The sequence below is a fragment of the Elgaria multicarinata genome, chromosome 3 (assembly GCF_023053635.1).
Source record: "Elgaria multicarinata webbii isolate HBS135686 ecotype San Diego chromosome 3, rElgMul1.1.pri, whole genome shotgun sequence".
Lineage (NCBI taxonomy): Eukaryota > Metazoa > Chordata > Lepidosauria > Squamata > Anguidae > Elgaria > Elgaria multicarinata.
Window position 1 is genome coordinate 164013348 of NC_086173.1, and position 23564 is coordinate 164036911.

At 45.1% G+C, this 23564-nt stretch overlaps 2 protein-coding genes across 3 annotated transcripts; both read right to left on the bottom strand.

Annotated features, from left to right (window-relative positions):
- Positions 1–904: 904 nt before the first annotated feature.
- Positions 905–9225, bottom strand: LOC134396398 (zinc finger protein OZF-like). 2 transcript variants are annotated; one of them, XM_063122882.1, is made up of 3 exons: positions 9168–9225; positions 4563–4646; positions 905–3490 (listed from the first exon to the last, which is right to left on the bottom strand). In XM_063122882.1, the coding sequence occupies exon 3, from the start codon at positions 3377–3379 to the stop codon at positions 1919–1921; it is 1461 nt and encodes a 486-aa protein (XP_062978952.1). In that variant the 5' UTR covers positions 3380–3490; positions 4563–4646; positions 9168–9225; the 3' UTR covers positions 905–1918. The 2 variants fall into 2 exon arrangements, with proteins under 2 accessions (XP_062978952.1, XP_062978953.1); XM_063122883.1 differs by lacking the exon at positions 9168–9225 and adding an exon at positions 6572–6623.
- On the bottom strand, positions 4540–16443 carry LOC134395727 (zinc finger protein 79-like). Its single transcript, XM_063121889.1, has 3 exons — positions 15856–16443; positions 15612–15750; positions 4540–4646 (listed from the first exon to the last, which is right to left on the bottom strand). The coding sequence occupies exons 1-3, from the start codon at positions 16441–16443 to the stop codon at positions 4540–4542; spliced, it is 834 nt and encodes a 277-aa protein (XP_062977959.1).
- Between the last annotated feature and the right edge of the window lie 7121 nt (positions 16444–23564).

Genomic DNA, 23564 nt, shown 5'->3' on the forward strand with positions numbered 1-23564 from the left:
CCTCCCAGAATGCAGGACACGGAATAAAGGGCTCAAGTTAAAAGAAGCCAGATTCCAGCTGGACATCAGGAAAAACTTCCTGACTGTTAGAGCAGTACGACAATGGAATCAGTTACCTAGGAAGGTTGTGGGCTCTCCCACACTAGAGGCCTTCAAGAGGCAGCTGGACAACCATCTGTCAGGGATGCTTTAGGGTGGATTCCTGCATTGAGCAGGGGGTTGGACTCGATGGCCTTGTAGGCCCCTTCCAACTCTGCTATTCTATGATTCTATGAATTGTACTGAATGGAATTTAAATGAAATCAAATTAAGTAATCAATGTTAAATATTTTACCCAGGCTTGTATAAATTTGAATAATTTAGTAATGAAGTATATATATCTGCATTGACTCCGAATGTATATATGCGATACATTAGTTGACCCTTTTAACCAGAATCACACAATAATAAAACTTTATTAAAAAAAATGTAATTGCCCTGACGTGATATGACACACGATATCTAATAGCTGTAACTGTGAGAGGAACCCTATCCATTTCGGGTGAGAACCTAACGCCATCCATTTAGAAGGAGGATCAACATTAGAAGATTGTTCTAAAACTGACCAAGGCGGAAATCGGATATAAGTGAAAAGACCAGCATTTAGTGTACATCAACAAACAGGCCCAAAGATATAAACAAGACCCAGAAAGCCAACTCACCATCTTTAATCGGAAGCTGCATCTTTTTCAAGGATATTCATGGCAGGAGGCAACCCTCACTATAACATTTTCAAAACAGGGCATTGAGTGTCAACGCTAAACTAAGATTCGTCTGCCAGTTTAGTCAACATTTGTTCAGGGGAAGGGCGTCTTCTTGTCCTTTGCCTCAAGTAGAATAATAATAACAATAACAATAATAATAATAACAATAATAATAATAATTTTATTTCTAACCAGCCTCTCCATCCCAATCAAGGCGGGGAACAAGCATAAAATACATAAAAAATTAATCAATCCACAATATACATTATTAAAACTTCCTAAAAACATACTAAAAGCATCCTAAAATTCCACTGGATAGGCCTGCCGGAAGAGATCAGTCTTTATAGCTTTCTTAAATGCCAAAAGACTATTAAGTTGACAAATCTCCTCCAGCAGGCCATTCCACAGCCTGGGAGCAGCAGAAGAGAAGGTCCTCTGGGTGACCGTTGTCAGCTGAGTTTTTGATGGCTGGAGTAAATTCTTCCCAGAGGACCTGAGTGTGCGGGGCGGATTGTACGGGAGAAGGCGATCCCGCAGGTAGCCTGGACCCAAACCATGTAGGGCTTTAAAGGTCATAACCAACACTTTATACTTCGCCCAGAAACTAATCAGCAGCCAGTGAAGAGATTTTAAAAGAGGTGTAATGTGGTCACCCCTAGGTGTACCGGCGACCAGGGTTTGACTAGTCTAGGGTTTGACTAGTACCTACCCCCATGTATCTCCATATTCTCCAGGTGTCCGCATTAGTATATTAGTATATTAGAGACTTCTGTAAGTGGAAAGCAGTGTATGTGTGTGAGATACATGTTTTTTTATTGCAAATTTCCCCCTTTCTTCTACAGCCCACAGTGTCACCTTCCACATTGTGCTAGAGGATCACTCAACACTCTAGAGAACATTTATCGGGGTCCAGGGGTGTACTTTAAATCATTTGTACTCTGAGGCTTCTTTGATATAAAGTAAGACATGCACTCTGTCTCAAGCTCCTTTTATACTCCAGACACTTAAATAGTTTTTCCTGTCTTGTACCTGTAAATGGAGATAAGTAGCTCTATGGGAGCTGTTAATCAAAGAACAATCAGGGGAACACGGACAGCATATATTCTTGCTGACCCTGGTTCTGTAGGTGCATTGGAGTTTGCCTCGTAAGTACACCCTTCCTCCTGAGTAGGAAATTACTCATGTGTATTTCCTGGGCGAAAGGGTACTCTGGGAGTCAGGTAGGCACTGCCACCATGGCTCTGAGCATCCCATGTGATACACTGTGAATGCTCTGGTGAGCTGTGGGTGGTGGGAAGGGAATTTGGAATCATGGCTTGGCTTGGAACAGGGTTGAATGGTTTGCTGGGAACCTCAGATGAAGCGTCACTGTCACAGGACTCCTCGTCTTGCCCAAGATTTGCAGCAAGAGAAGATTCCTCTGAGGTATCAGACTCTCCGTCCTCCGAAGAGGTCTCTCTGTGAGGTCTTCTCAAGTGTGAAATAAAGGATGACCTATGACTGAAGCACTTTCCACATACCACGCAGTTAAAAGCTTGTTTCCCTGTGTGAGTGATTTCATGGCGATGAAGGGCACTGCTGTGGGAGAATCTCTTTCCACACTCCAAACATTTAAATGGTTTCTCCCCTGTGTGAGTTCTTTGATGTAAAGTAAGGTATCCCTTCCACCTGAAACTCTTTCCACACTCCAAGCATTTAAATGGTTTCTCCCCTGTGTGAATTCTTTGATGTAACAAAGCCTGCACCCTCACACTGAAGCCCTTTCCACACTCCAAGCACTTAAACGGTTTCTCCCCTGTGTGAGTTCTTTGATGGGTATTAAGAGCGGACTGGCAACTGAAGGTTTTCTCACACTCTGGGCATTTAAACAGCTTCTCTTCTGTGTGAGGTTTCTGATGTTCTTTAAGGGCACCACTGCAGCGGAATCTCTTTCCACATTCCAAGCATTTAAATGGTTTCTCCCCAGAGTGTATTTTTTGATGGAGAGTAAGTGCCCCCTTCTGACTAAAAGCTTTTCCACACTCCAGACAGATAAATGGTTTCTCTCCTGTGTGAATTCTTTGATGTTTAGCAAGATCATGCTTATCGCTGAAACTCTTACTGCACTCCAGACATTTGAATGGGTTGTCTTCTCTGTGAATTATCTGATGACGTGTAAGGCTGTGCTTGGAAAAGAATCTCTTTCCACACTGTGAACATTCAAAAGGTTTCTCAACGGTGTCTGTGTGAATTCTCTGATGTATTGCAAGGGTCCCTTTCCACTTGAAGCTCTTTCCACACTGCAAACATTCAAACGGTTCCTCCCCCGAGTGCATTCTTCCATGTAAAGTAAGGCCGTTCTTCGAGCTGAAGCGTTTTCCACACTCCAGACATTTAAATGGCTTCTCCCCAGTGTGAGATCTTTGATGGGCAAGAAGGTCTCTACTGTACCTGAAACTCTTTCCACACTCAAGGCATTTATATCGTTTCTCTGTTGCGTGGGTTGTACAATGGTCATCAAGGGCTGGGTTTCCAGACACAGGGGACTTTTCTCTCTTTTCTTTGGGTGTTTTTGGTTGCACCATAGTTGCATGGAGGTCACCATCCAGGTGTTTATTCCTCTCTTTCTTTCTTTGGTGCTCTTCTCGCTTGTTCATGTCGTCTTGATTCCAAACATTTTCTTCTACATCTCACCCCTGATCGCTTTTCTTGGGACACCTGAAGCACTTTTTCACTTTGTTTCCCCCCTGCCCCCCATGCATTCCCAGCTGAAAGAAACAGAGAAACAGAACATGAGTGCAAAGAAAAAAATGCCACTTCCAAATCAGGGAATCAACTTACTGTTCCCATAGGAATGAACACCTCGGATCCCTAAACCTAATCAAACTTTATTTCTCAAAATAAGATCAGAAGCAAGGACTCCAAAAAGAATTTAAGGGGAATACAAGAAGGCTGAAACCTCAGTTGCCCCATAAGTCTCCTGGGTGGACCTTTAGAACAGACTATGATTCCCCACTCATTTGGTGTGACGTAGAAGACACGTGAAGACCCACCAGTTGTCTGAGGGAGTCCTGTGATTTCTACGTAAGACACTCTGGGGCTTTTCAAAAGACACCTTAAACCATGGCCTTAACAATGGTGGTTAAGCCAGAAAGCCAGGCTGTGTTCAGAAGGCACCTTAAACCATGGCTTTAACCATGGTGGTTAAGCCAGAAAGCCAGGCTGTGTTCAGAAGTCACCTTAAACCATGGCTTTAACCATGGTGGTTAAGCCAGAAAGCCAGGCCATGTTCACAAGACACCTTAAACCATGGCTTTAACCATGGTGGTTAAGCCAGAAAGCCAGGTCATGTTCAGAAGTCACCTTAAACCATGGCCTTAACCATGGTGGTTAAGCCAGAAAGCCAGGCCATGTTCAGAAGTCACCTTAAACCATGGCTTTAACCATGGTGGTTAAGCCAGAAAGCCAGGCCGTGTTCAGAAGTCACCTTAAACCATGGCTTTAACCATGGTGGTTAAGCCAGAAAGCCAGGCCGTGTTCAGAAGTCACCTTAAACCATGGCCTTAACCATGGTGGTTAAGCCAGAAAGCCAGGCCATGTTCAGAAGTCACCTTAAACCATGGCCTTAACCATGGTGGTTAAGCCAAAAAGCCAGGCCATGTTCAGAAGGCACCTTAAACTATGGCTTTAACCATGGTGAATAAGGCTGTTTGTTTTATTCGCCGTAGTTTAAGGTGTCTTCTGAACATGGCCTGGCTTTCTGGCTTAACCACCGTGGTTAAAGCCATGGTTTACGGTGTCTTCTGAATGGGGGCGCTCATGATACTTCTACGAACCTACCTGTCAATGTCTCCTGGACAAGCAGCTCTTCCTCCTTTTCTTCATGCTGGGAGATGAGGTCAGATCTGGGCATCAGAGGCCCTTCTACGTGGGAGAACAAAAACATGAATGTTATTGACGGAACTGCTGGCTGAAGATATTATTCCGACATGCCATGTCTGTTCTCCATCGCACAACCCATTCAAAAGACAAATGCAAGGAAGGCAAGGTGTATTCAAACAGGAAAGCCACAGGTGGGGAAGGGGCAGGATGAAACTGGAACCATCCACGTGGTGTCCGCTGGTTGCCCAGCAGTGGTGTAGTGGAGAAGCCAGTGTTGTTTCCCCAACATCCATACCTCAGTCCAGGGAAGGGAAGCCACAAGCTAGGGAAAAAAGGCACCCCGTTAGTCGATCCCACCACCTTTTTAGACCCATCCCTCAATTATGGATGCGAAGAATTCCCTCTTCGAAGAATCTCTGAATCCTAAGAATTCTAATACGTTGTGATTGTTATTTTAAATGTTGTATTGGCTTTATGTGCTCTTTTAACTAGTTTTATGTCTTACAGTGGTGGCCAAAATTGTGGACACTGTTTGAAATGTTCATGTTTTGCAACTCGCTGCATGCTTACAGAAAATGTTCTGTTTCACGAAATTCAAATGTTTATATATCAATTGAAAGACCTGATTCGCGTAATGCAACCATCCTGCTTCTTTTCCTGGGTGTCCAATCAACTCTTTTCTTTTGTGTCGTTGCTCTATTTATGATGTACGAACGTACACTTTTAATTTGAGCAATACTTCAAATATTCACACAATCTCCAATTGCGCTTCAGTTACAGAACAAACAGCAAAACTGACTTTCCCCAACTTGAAACATGATGTATGGCAGCCACTGCCATGCGATTGGTCCCCAAAACAAGGACTGTGATTGGCCAGTAGGGTTTGCAATTCCAATCCGCTTTGTCACTCTATCCCACCTGTGTTTGTTTTTAAGACTAAAGTAAGCATAACTTTTTTTTTTGTACTGCAGATATTTGCATTCTGTTTTTGGTATTGAATTCAGCATTAAATTCCCCTTCAATTGATATAAAAACATTTGAATTTCGTGAAACAGAACATTTTCTGTAAGCATGCCAAGTTGCAAAACATGAACATTTCAAGACGTGCCCACAATTTTGGCCGCCACTGTATATTGTATTCAGTGTTGTTCCCCACCTCGATCCAGAGGGAGAGGCGAGTAATAAATATATAAATAAATAATTACTATTATTATCCTTGCCAGGCCAGGAAAAAATAACACAGGAAGCCTTGGCTTAGCCACAATAGCCCATGCAGCCCTACCAGCTACATCTTTCCTCTCTGCCCATGTCTTTATTGATGAGTAATGTGAACAACAGCAATGAAGGAAGCCAGATTCCGGCTGGACATCAGGAAAAACTTCCTGACTGTTAGAGCAGTGCGACGGTGGAATCAGTTACGTAGGGAGGTTGCGGGCTCTCCCACACTAGAGGCCTTCAAGAGGCAGCTGGACAACCATCTGTCAGGGATGCTTTAGGGTGGATTCCTGCATTGAGCAGGGAGTTGGACTCGATGGCCTTGTAGGCACCTTCCAACTCTGCTATTCTATGATTCTATGAATGAGCCTTTCAGCCTCAGCCTCACACAAGGAAGGGGAAACGGGTCCTCACCGAGAGAGGCCACCTGCTGAAGTCAAGACGTCCTATATCTGGCCTTTAGCAAAGCTTTTGACAAAGTACCACATGACATTCTGATTAACAAACTAGCTAAAAGTGGGCTAGATGGAACACCTATTAGGTGGATTCACAGTTGGCTACAGAATCGGACTCAAAGAGTACTTATCAATGGAACCTTCTCAAACTGGGTAGAGGCAACGAGTGGGGTACCGCAGGGCTCAGTCCTGGGCCCAGTGCTCTTCAACATTTTTATTAATGATTTGGACGAGGAGGTGCAGGGAATGCTTATTAAATTTTGCAGATGACACAAAATTGGGTGGGATAGCTAATACCTGGAAGACAGCAACAAACTTCAAAGTGATCTTGATAGGCTGGAGTGCTGGGCTGAAAACAACAGGATGAAATTTAATAGGGATAAATGCCAAGTTCTACATTTAGGAAATAGAAACCAAAGGCACAATTACAAGATGGGGGATACTTGGTTCAGCAACACTACAAACTAGAAGGATCTTGGAATTGTTGTAGATCGCAAGCTGAATATGAGCCAACAGTGCGATATGGCTGCAAGAAAGGCAAATGCTATTTTGGGCTGCATTAATAAAAGTATACAAGAGCCTCGTGTGGCACAGAGCGGTAAAGCAGCAGTTTCTGCAGCCGAAACTCTCCCCACGTCCTGAGTTCGATCCCAGCGGAAGCTGGTTTCAGGCAGCCGGCTCGGGTCGACTCAGCCTTCCATCCTCCCGAGGTCGGTAAAATGAGTACCCAGCTAGCGGGGGGAAAGGGAATAACAGCCGGGGAAGGCAACGGCAAACCACCCCGCTATAAGACCTGCCAAGAAAACATCAGCGAAAGCTGGCGTCCCTCCAAGAGTCAGCAATGACTCAGTGCTTGCACGAGAGGTTCCTTTCCTAGTAGAAGTATAGCTTCCAAATCACGTGAGGTATTGGTTCCTCTCTATTCGGCCCTGGTTAGGCCTCATCTAGAGTATTGCGTCCAGTTCTGGGCTCCACAATTCAAGAAGGATGCAGACAAGCTGGAGCGTGTTCAGAGGAGGGCAACCAGGATGATCAGGGGTCTGGAAACAAAGCCCTATGAAGAGAGACTGAAAGAACTGGGCATGTTTAGCTTGGAGAAGAGAAGATTGAGGGGAGACATGATAGCACTCTTCAAATACTTAAAAGGCTGTCACACAGAGGAGGGCCAGGATCTCTTCTCGATCCTCCCAGAGTGCAGGAGATGGAATAACGGGCTCAAGTTAAAGGAAGCCAGATTCCAGCTGGACATCAGGAAAAACTTCCTGACTGTTAGAGCAGTGCAACAATGGAATCAGTTACCTAGGGAGGTTGTGGGCTCTCTCACACTAGAGGCCTTCAAGAGGCAGCTGGACAAGCATCTGTCGGGGATGCTTTAGGGTGGATTCCTGCATTGAGCAGGGGGTTGGACTCGATGGCCTTGTAGGCCCCTTCCAACTCTGCTATTCTAGGATTCTATGAAACCCACTAGGAGCTAAAAGACGGGGGGACCCCAGAAAAAAGTATGCACTTCTCATTGCAAAAATAAAATAAATTTAAAGGCAATCACATCTTTTCTTTAATTTATTACGTAGATTTATATACCGCTTTCCAGTGGGCTATCAAAGAAGCTTCCAAAAATGATTTTTTTAAAAGCTGAAAATATAACACTAAAGACATCGTAAATTAATCAGTAGTAGTGTGAGCCATGGCCCTGATGGCTGGGTCACCTGTCAAAGAAAGCCTGCAGACCTCAGAAGATTAAGACCGAACCACATCCCAGAAGGCAGGTGCTCTCTTACAAGTTCTTTTGAGGCGAACCCCAGAAGCATACGGCACAACCCAACACTATAATCAGTGTTGGAACTGAACATAATCGTCATTTGTCCTCTTAAAAGAAAAATCCATAGCCCAACGTATCTGAGGGGCACCAAGGTCAGGAAGGCCTGGTCACCACACCTAAAATAAGATATTCTAGAGCTGGAAAAAGGGCAGAAAAGGGCAGCTAAAACGATTAAGAGGCTGCAGCATGTTCCCTATGAGGGAAGGTTACAACAGCTGGGATTGTTTAGCTTGGTAAAAAGGAGGTTAAGGGGAGACATGATAGAGGGGTACAAAATTATGCATGGTACAGAGAATGTGGATAGGGTGTTATTTCTCTCCCTCTCGCAAAATACTAGAACCCCAACGGGTCATCTCATGAAACTGATTGGTGGGAGAATCAGGACAAATAAAAGTTAGTACTCCTTCACACAGCACATAGTTAAATTATGGAACTCACTACCACAAGATGTGGTGATGGCCTCCAATTTGGATGGCTTTAAAAGGGGGGTGGATAAATTCCTGGAGGAGGCGAAGGCTATCCATGGCTTCTAGCCCTGATGGTTATGTGCTACCTCCAGTATCCAAGGCAGTAAGCCTGCGTGCACCAGTTGCTGGGGAACATGGGTGGGAGGGTGCTGTTGCACCACGTCCTGCTTGTTCATCCCTGGCCGATGGCTGGTTGGCCCCTGTGTGGACAGAGTGCTGGACTAAATGGACCCTTGGTCTGATCCAGCATCAGGACACTTATGTTATTAAAGGTGTATTGAATAGACACCCCCCCCCGCACTCTTTCAAGTTACCCGCCCCGTGTTCTTTCTCTCCCCCCTCCCACCACTAAGCAAGATTATTTGCTTTGCCATCGCCCCGCCATAGGGTCTGGGTGGATGTCTGAGTGGATCCTGCAATAGCAACCATGCAAATCTATGGGACCCCACTTGGCGACTGGACTGCATGGATCAACTCCCCCCCCCCCCTTCCCGCCTATGATTCAGAAAAAGGAATTGGAGGAGGGGGGGCTTTTCCCTTCCCCTCCCAGCAAAACATTGGTCCTGCCTTCCTTCTCCTCCGCCCTGCAATGCAACCAACCCTTTACCTCTTAGCCCGGACCAGTCTCCCCCTCCTCGCAGGGAAACTTCACCTGGACGATTTCCTTTCCGGAACGCAAAGGCAGGGGGAGCATTTCCGAGTGCCTCCCCAACTGCGGAACTTCCTGCCTTTCTAGGAACCAGAGCTTGATTCAGTTAACCCTTAGAGGACTGAGGAGCAGAAGCTGGGCAGCCTCCCTTCAAACTGCCTCCATTTACTGAAATGGCCAAAGTGGGAAAGAAGCCTGCCCCAGGCGCAATTTCTTTCCTTCCTTCCTCCCTCCCTATCCCCCCATCACATCAATCATCTATACACATACACAGTTGATAGAAAGGCGCTCAAGATCACCAATTTTAAAGTGACGGGTTTTTTTAATAGGGTGACCATATGGAAAGGAGGACTGGGCTCCTGTATCTTTTAAGAGTTCTATTGAAAAGGGAATTTCAGCAGATGTCATTTGTATATATGGGGAACCTGGTGAAATTCCCTCTTCATCACCACAGTTAAAGCTGCAGGAGCTATACTAGAGTGGCCAGATTTAAAAGAGGGCAGGGCTCCTGCAGCTTTAACTGTGGTGATGAAGAGGGAATTTCACCAGGTTCTCCATATATACAAATGATACCCGCTGAGACATGATAGCACTCTTCAAATACTTAAAAGGTTATTATCACAACTGTTAAATGTGGAAAGGTCTGCCAGAGGAGACTCATCAACTTAGTTTATTAGCATTCAAGAAAGCTATAAAGCGCCTGTTCCAGCAAGCCTATCCAGTGGAATTTTAGGATGTTTTTAACAATGTACATTATGTTTTGATTCAGTTTTGTGTATTTTATATTTACTGTTGTTCCCCGCCTCGATCAAAATGGAGAGGCGCGTAAGAAATACATTTAAAATTATTATTATTATTATTATTATTATTATTATTATTATTATTAAAGCTGCAGGAGCCCTGCCTAGTGTGAGCAAATGCAAAAGAGGGCAGGGCTCCTGCAGCTTTAACAGTTGTGATGAAGAGGGAATTTCACCAGGTGCTGCATGCATCCAAATGACACTTGCTGAAATTCCCTTTTCTGTTCATCTGTTCAAGATACAGGAGCCCTGTTCTCCTTGGTCACCCTAGATCTGCATCCCACTTTATAGGCTAATTTTCATTATAAGCCTAGCTGCTGTCTTTTGGCTCAATTCCTAAATTAAAACTCTTTAAAGTGCCACACATCCATTAACTCTTTTTGGTCACAAACACGCACAAACTGAAAACTGTGGATCTAGGCATCCAAAGCTGCAATCCAGTCAAGGCGAAGGGCTTTCATGCCCTTGAATTGTAAGAATGACTTAAGTGCGGGCTCAGCACTGATTTACAGGCTGATCTGTGATGGGCTTCTGAATTTGGAGATTATTACCTAAATTGGAGTTCCTAACACCCTTGAAAGGAAAAAAGAAAGGTTTGTGGGGTGAGCTTGTTGGAGTGGGAGGGAAGGAAACGATTTGGGGTAGGTTGTCCTAGCAAGGGGTGGTGGAACCTAGGGTGACGATATGAAAAGGAGGACAGGGCTCCTGTATCTTTAACAGTTGCATAGAAAAGGAAATTTCAGCAGGTGTCATTTTTGTATATATGGAGAACCTGGTGAGATTCCCTCTTCATCACAACAGTTAAAGCTGCCCTCTTTTAAATCTGGTCACTCTAGTATAGCTCCTGCAGCTTTAACTGTTGCGAGGAAGAGAAAATTTCACCAGGTTCTCCATATATACAAATGACACCTGCTGAAATTCCTTTTTCTATGCAGCCGTTAAAGATACTGGAGCCCAGTCCTCCTCTTTCCATAGGGTCACCCTATGGAACCAGGATGGGACTGAGACTCAAAATAGATTCACACGAATTTCCAGCACTTTGAGCACTGTTTCTAACCCCTTTGCTCCTTTTTACAAAGGACCTAGCCACTGTGCATCTGTAGTGAGTTTGTTACTGAGCAGAAATTATCATCATCATCATCATCATCATCATCATCATCATTATTTATTATTACATATCTAAACCGCTCCATAGCTGAAGCTCTCTGGGTGGTTTACATAAGATTAAAACAATTAAAAACAATATGCAAAATTTAAAACCACAAAGGCATACAACATACATAGAAACATATATCTGAAAACAATTATAAACAAGTATACGAACAGATCCAGGATTGATGAAGCTACTTACATATAGCTAAATGCATGGGGAAAGAGTTTTAACCTGGCACTGAAAAGATAACAATGTTGGTACCAGGTGGGCCTTGTTGGGGAGATCATTCCATAATTGTGGGATTACCACTGAGAAGGCCCTCTTCCTTGTTGCCACCCTCTGAGGTACAGCAAATTATCCACACATCTACCAGTGGAAGGGCAACCAAAATGATCAAGGGGCTGGAGCATCTCCCCTAGGAGGGAAAGTTACAACAGCTGGGGTTGTTTAGCTTAGAAAAAAGGAAGCTGGGGGGAGGCATGATTGAGGTGCACAAAGTTATGCCTGGTGTGGAGAATGTGGATAGGGAGACATTTTTCTCCCTCTCTCAAAATACTAGAACCTGGGGTCATCCCATGAAACTGATTGGTGGGAATTCACTACCACAAGTTTATGGAATTCCCTTCCACAAGATGTAGTGATGGCCACCAACTTGGATGTCTTTACAAAAAGGGGGTTGGATAAATTCCTGGAGGCGAAGGCTATCAATGGCTACTAGCCCTGATGGTTGTGTGCTATCCCCAGTATTCGAGCAGTAAGCCTGTGTGCACCGGTTGCTGGGGAACATGGGTGGGAGGGTGCTGTTGCACCATGTCCTGCTTTGTTGTTCCCTGGTGAGGAGCTGGTTGGCCAATGTGTGAACAGAGTGCTGGACTAGATGGACCCTCAGTCTGATCCCACATGGCGCTTATGTTCTTATACCTCCCCTGCAGCCAGAGGGCTGCTTCCCCTCTAGTGAACGGAACTCACTACCACAAGATGTAGTGATGGCCACCAATTGGGATGGCTTTCAAAGGGGGCTGGATAAATTCCTGGAGGCAAAGGTTATCAATGGCTACTAGTCCGGATGGCTATGTGCTACCTCCAGAATCAGAGGCAGAAAGCCTGTATACACCAGTTGCTGGGGAACAATATTGCACCAATTACACCATTTACAGCTGCAATTTGGCACAAATTGTGCGATTCGTGGCTGCATTTTTACGCAAATGGCTACTTGTACAAATAAGCATACAAAATCCACTCACGATAGCTGTTTCGAAACATGGATCGTGGGTTGCTACGTCTGATCTGTTGGAAGTGTGGGTGCAAGTAGGGGGGACACTAGAAAATATGTGATCTTCTGTTCAGGCAGGAAGTAATAGAGTGGCTGAGCAGTAGTTCCAAAGTGTAATACCAAATGAAACTCTTATTACTGTTTTCATTGTTTACTGGAGAGAATGAGGGTCCGTGTCATAGATCGCTAGAGTTTGGAAAAATGCCAAAGGACTTTCATTCCAGAAAAATCCTGGCAGAATATGGTTGGTCACACTGGTTGAGAAATTAACTAGTCTAGGGTGACCATATGAAAAGGAGGACAGGGCTCCTATATCTTTAACAGTTGCATAGAAAAGGGAATTTCAGCAGGTGTTACTTTTATGTATGCAGCACCTGGTGAAATTCCCTCTTCATCACAACAGTTAAAGCTGCAGGAGCTCTATTAGAGTGACCAGATTTAAAAGAGGGCAGGGCCCCTGCAGCTTTAACTGTTCTGTCCTCTGATGTGTGCTGAACTTCCTTCTGATGCTAGACTGATACTCTTAGGGCTGCTTCCTACTTCTTTCTTCTTCATGCACTTGTCTCTCAGAGAGGTTATTTCCTTTTTAGGTCTCTCTCCATGCTGAGTTAGGGACCCTCTTATGAACCATGTATTTCCTGCAATAAATGCAAGTTTTCTTATTCCTTTGACCCAGAGACCCCAGTGTGATTTATCCAAGGTTTTCAGCTGGGATCCCACCCAGTTCAGTCCTTTTCATAGAATCATAGAATAGCAGAGTTGGAAGGGGCCTATAAGGCCATCGAGTTCAACCCCCTGCTCAATGCAGGAATCCACCCTAAAGCATCCCTGACAGACGGTTGTCCAGCTGCCTCTTGAAGGCCTCTAGTATGGGAGAGCCCACAGCCTCCCTAGGGTCACTGGTTCCATTCTCGTACAGCTCTAACAGTCAGGAAGTTTTTCCTGATGTCCAGCTGGAATCTGGCTTCCTGTAACTTGAGCCCATTATTCCGTGTCCTGCACTCTTCTCCAGGCTAAACATGTCCAGTTCTTTCAGTCTCTCTTCATAGGGCTTTGTTTCCAGACCCCTGATTCAGGTTCTCACTGTTCTGCCAAGATGACCAGCCTCAATAAGTGCTCCGACTAGAAGTAGCAAGTCTAAACCTACAGTAGATTCTAATAAATGCAATTGCAAGCCCTGCCTATTCAGCCATAACAGGCAAGTCGTATTTGGCACACAAAGCCGAAAATGACAAATGCTCACCATCAGCACTCATTAGTTGATCCAAAAGTCTAGCATGACAAAATAGATCAAAATGTAATTCATGTCACATAATACGACACATGTAGCTAACAGCCATAACTGTGGGAGGAATTCTATCCATTTGTGCTGAGAACCTAACACCATTCATTTAAAGAGGGGATCCACATTAGAAGATTCCAAAATGGACTGAGGTGGAAAATCAGCTATAAATGAAAAGACAAAAATTTAGCACTCATCGAATAATAGGCCCAATGAATTAAGCAAGATCAAGAAAGCCAACTCATCCTCTTTAATTAGAAGTTACATCCCTTTCAAGGATATTTAAGGAAGAGGACCCGACCCACCCACCCCTCAAGTTTAGGAAACAGAGCACTGAGTGTCGGTGGTAAACCACAATTCAACTGCTAGTTCAGTCGATAATTGGCTGTGGGAAAGATGGAGGGGGCGCCTTCTTGTACTTTACCTCAGGCAGGAAAAAATATATTGGGCTTGATTAGCATCTATCCCCATACAACTGGACAATGTCCAGGTGTCCCCATGAATACATTAGAGGCTTCTATAAGTAGCAAAGGGAAGGGATGTGATTTGTGGGTGGGCAAATATCCCTTTTTTTCTACAGCTTGCTGTGTGACCTCCCACACTGTGATGGAGAATCACCCAATACTCTAGAATCGTAGAATAGCACAGTTGGAAGGGGCCTACAAGGCCATCAAGTCCAAGCCCCTGCTCAATGCAGGAATCCACCCTAAAGCATCCCTGACAGATGGTTGTCCAGCTGCCTCTTGAAGGCCTCTAGTGTGGAAGAGCCCACAACCTCCCTAGGTAACAGATTCCATTGTAGTACTGCTCTAACAGTCAGGACGTTTTTCCTGATGTCCAGCTGGAATCTGGCTTCCTCTAGAGAACCTGTTGTTTTATACTCTGAATGGTTTTAATTTTTGTGAACCGCCCAGAGAGCTCCGGCTATTGGGCGGTATAGAAATGTAATAAATAAATAAATAAATAAATAAATAAACCTTTAGGGAGAGTCCAGGGGACCCATAAAAGGAAAGCAGAAACTGTCAAAATCACTCTGCTAAATTCTCAAACTTTCTGCCAACAGACACAATTCTAGATAATATATCATTTGTTTGATGAAAGTTTATGTTTACAATGAAACCACAGAATTATTAATGTAATCATTGTGTATTTAAATCACCCATGTGTACGGTGAGGCTTCTTTGATGTAAAGTCAGCCGCAAGCTCTGCCTCAAGGTCATTCATAACTGCAGACACTGAAATAGTTTCTCTTATCTAGAGCCCGTAAAAGCAGACAAATAGCTCTAGGGCAGCTGTTAACCAAGGGAAAGTCTGGGAGCATTTATTCTGACTGACCCTGGTTCTTCAGTTGCATTGGAGTCTGCCTCATAAGTAGAGCCGTGTTCCTGATCAGGCCTATAGTCAAGAGTATTTCCGGGACAAAAGGGTATTCTGGGAGTCAGGTAGGCATTGCCACCATGGCACTGAGTATCCCATTTGATACAATGCAAACTGTGCTCTGGTAGGCAGTCCGTTGTGGGAGGAGAATCTTGAATGAAGGCTGGGTTTGCAACAGGGTTCAATGGTTTCTGGGAAAACTCAGACGAGGCATCACTGTCACAGGATGCCTCATGTTGCCCCAGATCTATGACAGGAGAGAGTTGCTCCGGGCTGTCAGACTCCTCTTCTTCCGAAGAGGTCCCTGTGTGAGGTCTTCTTTGATGTGAAATAAGGGATGATCTATGGCTGAAGCACTTTCCACACACCCCGCATTTATATGGTTTTGCACCTGTGTGAGTTCTTTGATGGCAAGAAAGGGCACTTCTCTGTGAGAATCTCTTTCCACACTCTAAGCATTTAAACGGTTTCTCCCCTGTGTGAGTTCTTTGATGAATAATAAGGCTTTGCCTCTGACTGAAGCGCTTTCTACATTTCAAACACTCAAATGGTTTATCTCCAGTGTGAATTCTTTGATGTTTTGCAAGGTCATGCTGGTCGCTGAAGCTCTTTCCACACTCCAGACATTTAAATGGGTTGTCTTTACTGTGAATTATCTGGTGGCGTGTAAGGCTGTGCCTGGAAATGAAGCTCTTTCCACACTGCAGACATTCAAATGGTTTCTCTCCTGTGTGAATTCGCTGATGTGTTGTGAGGTTCACCATTGAGCAGAATCTCTTTCCACACTGCAAACATTCAAATGATTTCTCCCTTGTGTGCATTCGTTGATGTGAAGTAAGGGCCTCCTTCTTTTTGAATCTCTTTCCGCACTCTGGGCATTTAAATGGCTTCTCATCTGTGTGAGTTCTCTGATGTTCTTTAAGGCCACCACTGTAGCGGAATCTCTTTTCACACTCCAGGCACTTAAATGGTTTCTCATCTGTATGAGTTCTCTGATGTTCTTTAAGGGCACCACTGCAACGGAATTTCTTTCCACACTCTGAGCATTTAAATGGTGTCTCCCCTGAGTGAATTCTTTGATGGATAGTAAGTGCCCCCCTCTGATTGAATGCTTTTCCACACTCTGGACAAATAAATGGTTTCTCTCCTGTGTGAATTCTTTGATGTTTAGCAAGGTCATGCTTCTCGCTGAAGCTCTTTCCACACTCCAGACATTTAAACGGGTTGTCTTCCCTGTGAATGATCTGATGACGTATAAGGCTGTGCGTGGAAATGAATCTTTTTCCACACCGCAGACATTCAAATGGTTTCTCTCCTGTGTGAATTCGCTGATGTGTTGCAAGGTTCATCATTGAACAGAAGCTCTTTCCGCACTGCAAACATTGAAATGGTTTCTCCTCTGTGTGCGTTTGTTGATGTGAAGTAAGGGCCTCCTTCTTTTTGAAGCTCTTTCCGCACTCGAGGCATTTAAATGGCTTCTCACCAGTGTGAATTCTTAGGTGCACATGAAGGGCACCCCTCTGGCAGTATCCCTTTCCACACTCCGAGCATTTAAATGGTTTCTCCCCTGAGTGTATTCTTTGGTGGCTAGTAAGTGCCCCTTTCTGCCTGAATGCCTTTCCACACTCCAGACAGTCAAATGGTTTCTCCCCAGTGTGTGTTCTTTGATGGGTGAGCAGGTTAGAACTCCCCCTGAAACTCTTTCCACATTCAAGGCATCTATATAGTTTCTCTACTATGTGGGTTTTACAATGATTATCCAAGGGTGATTCATGAGTGGACATTTTTCCACACGCAGGCCAATTTGTGTCTCTCTCTTCTTTGGGTACTTTTTGTCATACCATAATTACATGAAGGTCAGCACCCAGACATTTATTCTTCTCTTTATTTGTTTGTCTTCCCTCCAGCTTGTTCATCCTGTCTTGATTTCCAACATTCTCTTCCATGTCTGGCCACTTAGCACTTTTTTCAGACACTTGATGTGCTCTTTATTTTCTCCCACACATCCGCAGCTGGGGGAAAAAACCACAGAAACAAAACGTGACTGCAAAGAAGAAAGGTACTTATGAATTACCTTTGCCGGGAGAGGGACAGGGGGAGTGTGACCCTGTTGGTTCTCCTGGACCTCTCAGCGGCCTTCGATACCATCAACCATGGTATCCTTCTGGATAGGTTGTCTGAGCTGGGAGTTGGAGGTACTGCGCTGCAGTGGTTCCGCTCCTACTTGGATGGCCGATTCCAGAAGGTGGTGCTGGGGGATTATTGCTCTGTGCCGTGGCTCCTAAGCCATGGGGTTCCGCAGGGCTCTATCTTATCCCCCATGCTGTTTAACATATACATGAAGCCGCTGGGGGAGGTTATCCGGAGATGTGGACTGAGGTGTCATCAATATGCGGATGACACCCAGCTCTACCTTTCCTTTTCATCAAACCCGGGTGAGGCAGTGGCTGTTCTGAACCAGTGCCTGGGCACGGTAATGGACTGGATGAGGGCTAACAAACGGAGACTCAATCCAGACAAGACGGGGGTACTGTTAGCGGGTGGTTCATCTGTCCGGCAACGGCGAGGTGATGTTTGCCCTGTCCTGGACGGGGTTGCACTCTCCCTAAAGGATCGGGTCCGTAGTTTGGGGGTGCTCTTGGATCCAGAACTGTCACTTGAGGCACAGGTGAACTCAGTGGCAAAGAGCACCTTTTATCAGCTTAGGTTGATATACCAACTACGCCCTTATCTGGACAGTGATAGCCTAGCTACAGTTATCCATGCTCTGATAACCTCTTGTTTGGATTACTGCAATGCGTTATACGTGGGGCTGCCTTTGAAAACGGTCCGGAAAATTCAGCTGGTACAAAACAGGGCAGCCTGTTTACTAACAGGGACTGGCCGGCGAGACCACATCACGCCAGTCCTTTTCCAGCTTCATTGGCTGCCAGTCCAGGTCCAGGCCCGATTCAAAGTGCTGGTATTGACATTCAAAGCCCTAAACAGTTTGGGGCCAGGTTATTGGAAGGAACGCCTCCTCCCATATGTACCTGCCCGGACCTTAAGATCATCTACAGGGGCCCTTCTCCGTGAGCCCCTGCCAAACGAAGTGAGGCAGGTGGCTACCAGGAGCAGGGCTTTCTCCGCTGTGGCACCCCGGTTGTGGAATGAGCTCCCCAGAGAGGTCCGCCTGGCGCCTACACTGTACTCCTTTCATCGCCAGCTGAAGACCTTTTTATTCTCTCAGTACTTTAACACTTAATTTTAACTTAAATTTTACTGTTCTAACTCTGTATTTTAATCTTATATCAATTTTTGCTGTGTGGTTTTATCCTGGTTGTGCTTTTTATACTGTATTTTGTATTAGTGTTTTTAAAGTGTTGGTTGTTTTATTATGGTTTTAATTTTTGTGAACCGCCCAGAGAGCTTCGGCTATTGGGCGGTATAAAAATGTAATAAATAAATAAATAAAATTAGGGAATCAACTTGATGTTCCCACCTCTTAGAAGGGAATACCTCAGTTCCCTAAATCTAATTAAACTTTATCTACAAAAGGAAGATCAAGAGAAATAACTCCAAACATATGCTCTTCCCACTGAAGAGTAAATAAATATACTTTCCAGGGCCACATTCATTTAAATTCAGTGAGGCTGCTGTAACCCACACATTGAAATTCAAGAGTGCTTGCTGAATTCCTCCCAAGAAGAAAATTCTAGAGCAAGGAAGAGGGGAGACATGATAGCACTTTTCAAATACTTAAAAGGTTGTCACACAGAGGAGGGCCAGGATCTCGTCTCGATCATTCCAGAGTGCAGGATACGGAATAACGGGCTCAAGTTACAGGAAGCCAGATTCCGCTGGACATCAGGAAAAACTTCCTGACTGTTAGAGCAGTTCGACAATGGAACCAGTTCCCTAGGGAGGTTGTGGGCTCTTCCACACTAGAGGCCTTCAAGAGGCAGCTGGACAACCATCTGTCAGGGATGCTTTAGGGTGGATTCCTGCATTGAGCAGGGGGTTGGACTCGATGGCCTTATAGGACCCTTCCAACTCTACTATTCTATGATTTTATTTATTTATTTATTACATTTTTATACCGCCCAATAGCCGAAGCTCTCTGGGCGGTTCACAAAAAATGAACTATGGTAAAAGGGGTGACTTTACAAGGCAAGCCAAGAGTTTGCACAGTCTTTCATGATCCTCAGTACTCAGCCCTGAGCCAGGACTTTCCATCCGGACTGATTTTTCTACTGTCTAACCCTATCTTGCACCAATCCCACTCATCCTGCCAAATCAGGCCACCAACTGCCTGTCACTTGCCTAGCTGGCCCAAGGAAACATTACCAGGCAGAGGTAGATTGCTATCAGCAAGTGACAAATTATGGCTACAGAGTTAAGGATGCTAGGAAATTGAGCTTCTTCATTGCAGAAATGTGGATTTTATAGTTAAATGTAACTGCACATTAAGGACGTTTTCTGATTTTTGCCCACTTCCTTGACAAGGCTCTTTTTTATTATGGGTAAGCCCTTTTAAATAAGTATTATATGCAAACGTTATGGTAATACAGTGGCCCACTTTCTTCTGACACACATCCCCCACTGCTCATGCTAAATTTTATTTATTTATTTATTTATTACATTTATATCCTGCCTTTTTTCCTCCAAGGAACTCAAGGAGGCGTACATAACCCTCCTCCTCTCCATGTTATCCTCACAACAACAACCCTGTGAGGTGGGTTGGGCTGAGAGTCTGTGACTGACCCAAAGTCACCCAGTGGGTTTCCATGGCCGAGTGGGGATTTGAACCCAGATCTCCTGACTCCCGTTCCAGCACTTTAGCCACTACACCACACTGGCTCTCAAATTTCATCCACACGTTTGGCTGACTGGAATCACTGAGATAGACCCCCTGCTTTGCACAGTTTATGTCCCATATTCAACTCCCGATCTCCATGGTAAATGATCTCCAACCTACAGTTCTGGTCACTGCTCGTAGAACTGCAAGACATGCAGAAAAGTGCAACTAGAATGATCAAGGAGCATCTCCTTGATGAGGAAAGTGAAAACAATTGGGACTATTTACAAAGGAAGCACAGCACATAGTCAAAGTATGGAATTCATAGTGATGGCCACCAATTTGGATGGCTTGAAAAGAGGGTTGGGCAAATTCTGGCAGGGGAAAGCTATCAATGGTTAATAGCTCTGATGCAATGGAACCAATTACTGAGGGAGGGAGTGGGCTCTTCCACACTGGAGGAATTCAAGAGGCAGCTATCTTTCAGATTCCTGCACTGAGCAGGGGGTTGGACTTGATGGCCTTATTGGCCCCTTCCAACTCTATTATTCTATTATACTACACTTGCAGGTGTTTTTTAAAAAATAAAAACTGATAGAAAAGCATAATTATATTAATGCCAAGAGTTCACATAGAACAACAATCAGCCAAAAAAAGAGAGAAAACAAGGTATCTGGTAACAGTAGCAAAAACAACCCAGCAGGTTAACAGCCTATTAAAACACAATAGCCTTCACTAGCAAACTAAGACCCTTTCTACACCTAAGGATTATCCCAGGAAAATGGAGGGATTGTCCCTGCCTGCTCATGGGATCCCCTGTGTTTACAAACGGCCTAAATAGGAAAGGATGAAGCAGGTTTCCCGGGACAGGGAGTTGCACAGGGCCACAAACAATAAGGCTCTGTCTCTCATACCCCTCTACTTTGCCCAACGTAGTCTCAGACGGTGATGAGATGAGGAGCAGATAATATTATGAATGGGTCCTTCAGATAGCCTGGTCCCATACAGTTCAGGGCTTTAAAGGTGATAATGGACACTTCCGTTTGAGCTTGGATGCTTTGCAGGAAAGATGCCGCTGGTTCAATCCCTGGCACTTCCAGCTAGTGTGAGGAAGCAAATCCTGGCTGAGATGCTGGACAGGTGCTGTCAATCATTTTTGACAATTCATGGGTACATGGACCAACAGACTGACTCAGGATTGTCCAGCCGTTTGCTGTTCTTGTAGTAAACCTCAAAGAATATTGGTGGAATCTGCTCCATAAAGTGGATTCCAGACACCAACCTGGTAGCAGCCATCTGCACCTCCTTTGACTTAGAAGGAGGTGACAGCGCCCCAAGCCCCACCTCGACCAGGTTAATCTCTCTCTCACACACACACCCCGGGACTGGGTTGATCTCTGAAAGCATCCTGTGAATCTTTGGACCGCATTTGGCAAAATGACAGAATGGCATGATTCCGAATGGGGGATTTTCTCCCCCCTCAAACATTGATGCCCCCATCCTCCTTCTCCTCCACCCTGCAATGCAGCCCCCTCACCTCTTTGCCCTCCCCACGGACCAGCCTCCTCCTCCTCCTCACAGGGGAATCTCACCAGTCTGATTCCCCTCCTGGAACACAAAACCTGGTGCAGCTCCGGGTGTTTCTCCCCCCATTGTGGAACTTCCTGCCTCTCTAGGAACCAGAGCTCGGTTCTGTTAACTAGGGGTGACCATATGGAAAGGAGGACAGGGCTCATGTATCTTCAACAGTTGCATAGAAAAGGGAATTTCAGCAGGTGTCATTTGTACATAGTGAAATTTCCTCTTCATCACCACAGTTAAAACTGCAGGAGCTATACTAGAGTGACCAGATTTAAAAGCGGGCAGGGCACCTGCAGCTTTAACTGGTGTGATGAAGAGGGAATTTCACCAGGTTCTCCATATATACAAATGACACCTGCTGAAATTCCACTTTTCAATATTTTATTTATTTACTTATTTAAAATATTTATATCCCGCCCTATATCACTAAGATCTCAGGGTGTCGTACAGATAAAAACATACAGTATAAAACAATAAATATACGCAGTTAAAAACAAATTAAAACATAATCCAAGTTAAAACAATATATAATTTAAAAGCAATAGATGCAGTTAAAATAATGTGCCAGTGAGTTTAACCATCAAAGGCTTTGTTAAAAAGCCATGTTTTTACTTGGCGTCGAAATGCAATCAGTGTTGGTGCCAATCAGGCCTCCAAGGGGAGGGCATTCCACAGTCGGGGTGCCACCGCAGAGAAAGCAGTACAAGCAAATACAAACAGTTGTATTGTAACAATACAACTGTTAAAGGTGCAGGAGCCCTGTCCCCCTTTTCATAGGGTCACCCTATGTTAACCCTTGAAGGGCAGGAGCTGGGCAGCCTCCCTTCCCGCTGCCTCCATTCACCGAGCTGCTGCTTTTCCCTGCCCTGAAGACTCGAGGAGGAAGCGGGGAGGGAGTCCGGGCTCCGGCTGCAGCAGGGGTGGGTGGGAAAGGCCAGCGGTGCCTCTTTCTCCTGGACAGAAGCCATGAAAGGAAAAGATTCGCAGTTTGCCAGAAAACCCTTCGGTCACTTGAGCCTTCCCCGACCTGGTGTCCTCCAGGTGTGTTCGACTGCAATTCCTATCATCCCCGGTCAGGACGGCCACCAGCCATGTGTGTGCTCAGATTTGATCTCATTCTGGTTCCTGTTATGTTGCAGCCCAATCGCCTTCCCTGGCCATTCAGCAGGAAAGGTGGAGGCCAGGAATTTTCAGGGTGCCTGGATTTATTCCGCTCTTCCTTGCCTGTATCCTGCTGCAATCAAGGCGGGGTCATCGGAGAACCTGGTTTGACCACTACTGGCAAGGTCCTTTGCCAAGAGGAGCAAAGGAGGTTAAGATCAGTTTGGGGCCCGTTTCCCACCCCCTTTTGCTATTGTGACCGTGCATCAGGACCATGCCTGGTTGAACTGCCCCTTGTGAGGGCAAACTTTTCCTCCCCACTCTTACAAGGTCACTCCCAAATGCTTCTTTTTCCTCCTGCAGCTTTAGGGACTCCCGTTGACTGAATCCCCACCTCTTTGATCTCTCCGGACTCAGAAGCCCCCTTGCAAATCAGCCTGCAAATCCCTGCTGAGCCCAGGCTGAAATCATTCCTACAACTCAAGGACATGAAAGCCCTCGCCTGGTCTGGATTCCAGCTTTGGTTAGATAGATCCAGTTCTCCGACCTGCACCAAGCAGCATATGACACTTTGCAAAACAGATTGAAAACTGTATATCATAGAATCATAGAATAGCAGAGTTGGAAGGGACCCACAAGGCCATGGAGTCCAACCCCCTGCTCAATGCAGGAATCCACCCTAAAGCATCCCTGACAGATGGTTGCCCAGCTGCCTCTTGAAGGCCTCTAGTGTGTCCTGGGCACCAACAGTTATCAGTACTGTTATAAACCATTTTAAAGCAGTAGTGTAGACCCTGGCTAGGTGTATGTTCAAAAAGAAGGAAGGAATGTGTGGCAGTTTAAGGAGAACACTTTATTTAGGAACAGAGCCAAAAAACAGCAGCTAGACTTATAATGAAAATTTCCTATGAAGCGGGATGCAAATCTCACTTTAAAATTGGTGATCATGACCGCCTTTCCAGCAACTGTGAATGAGTGTGTGTGTAGGTGAATATTGGGAAGGGGAAGAGA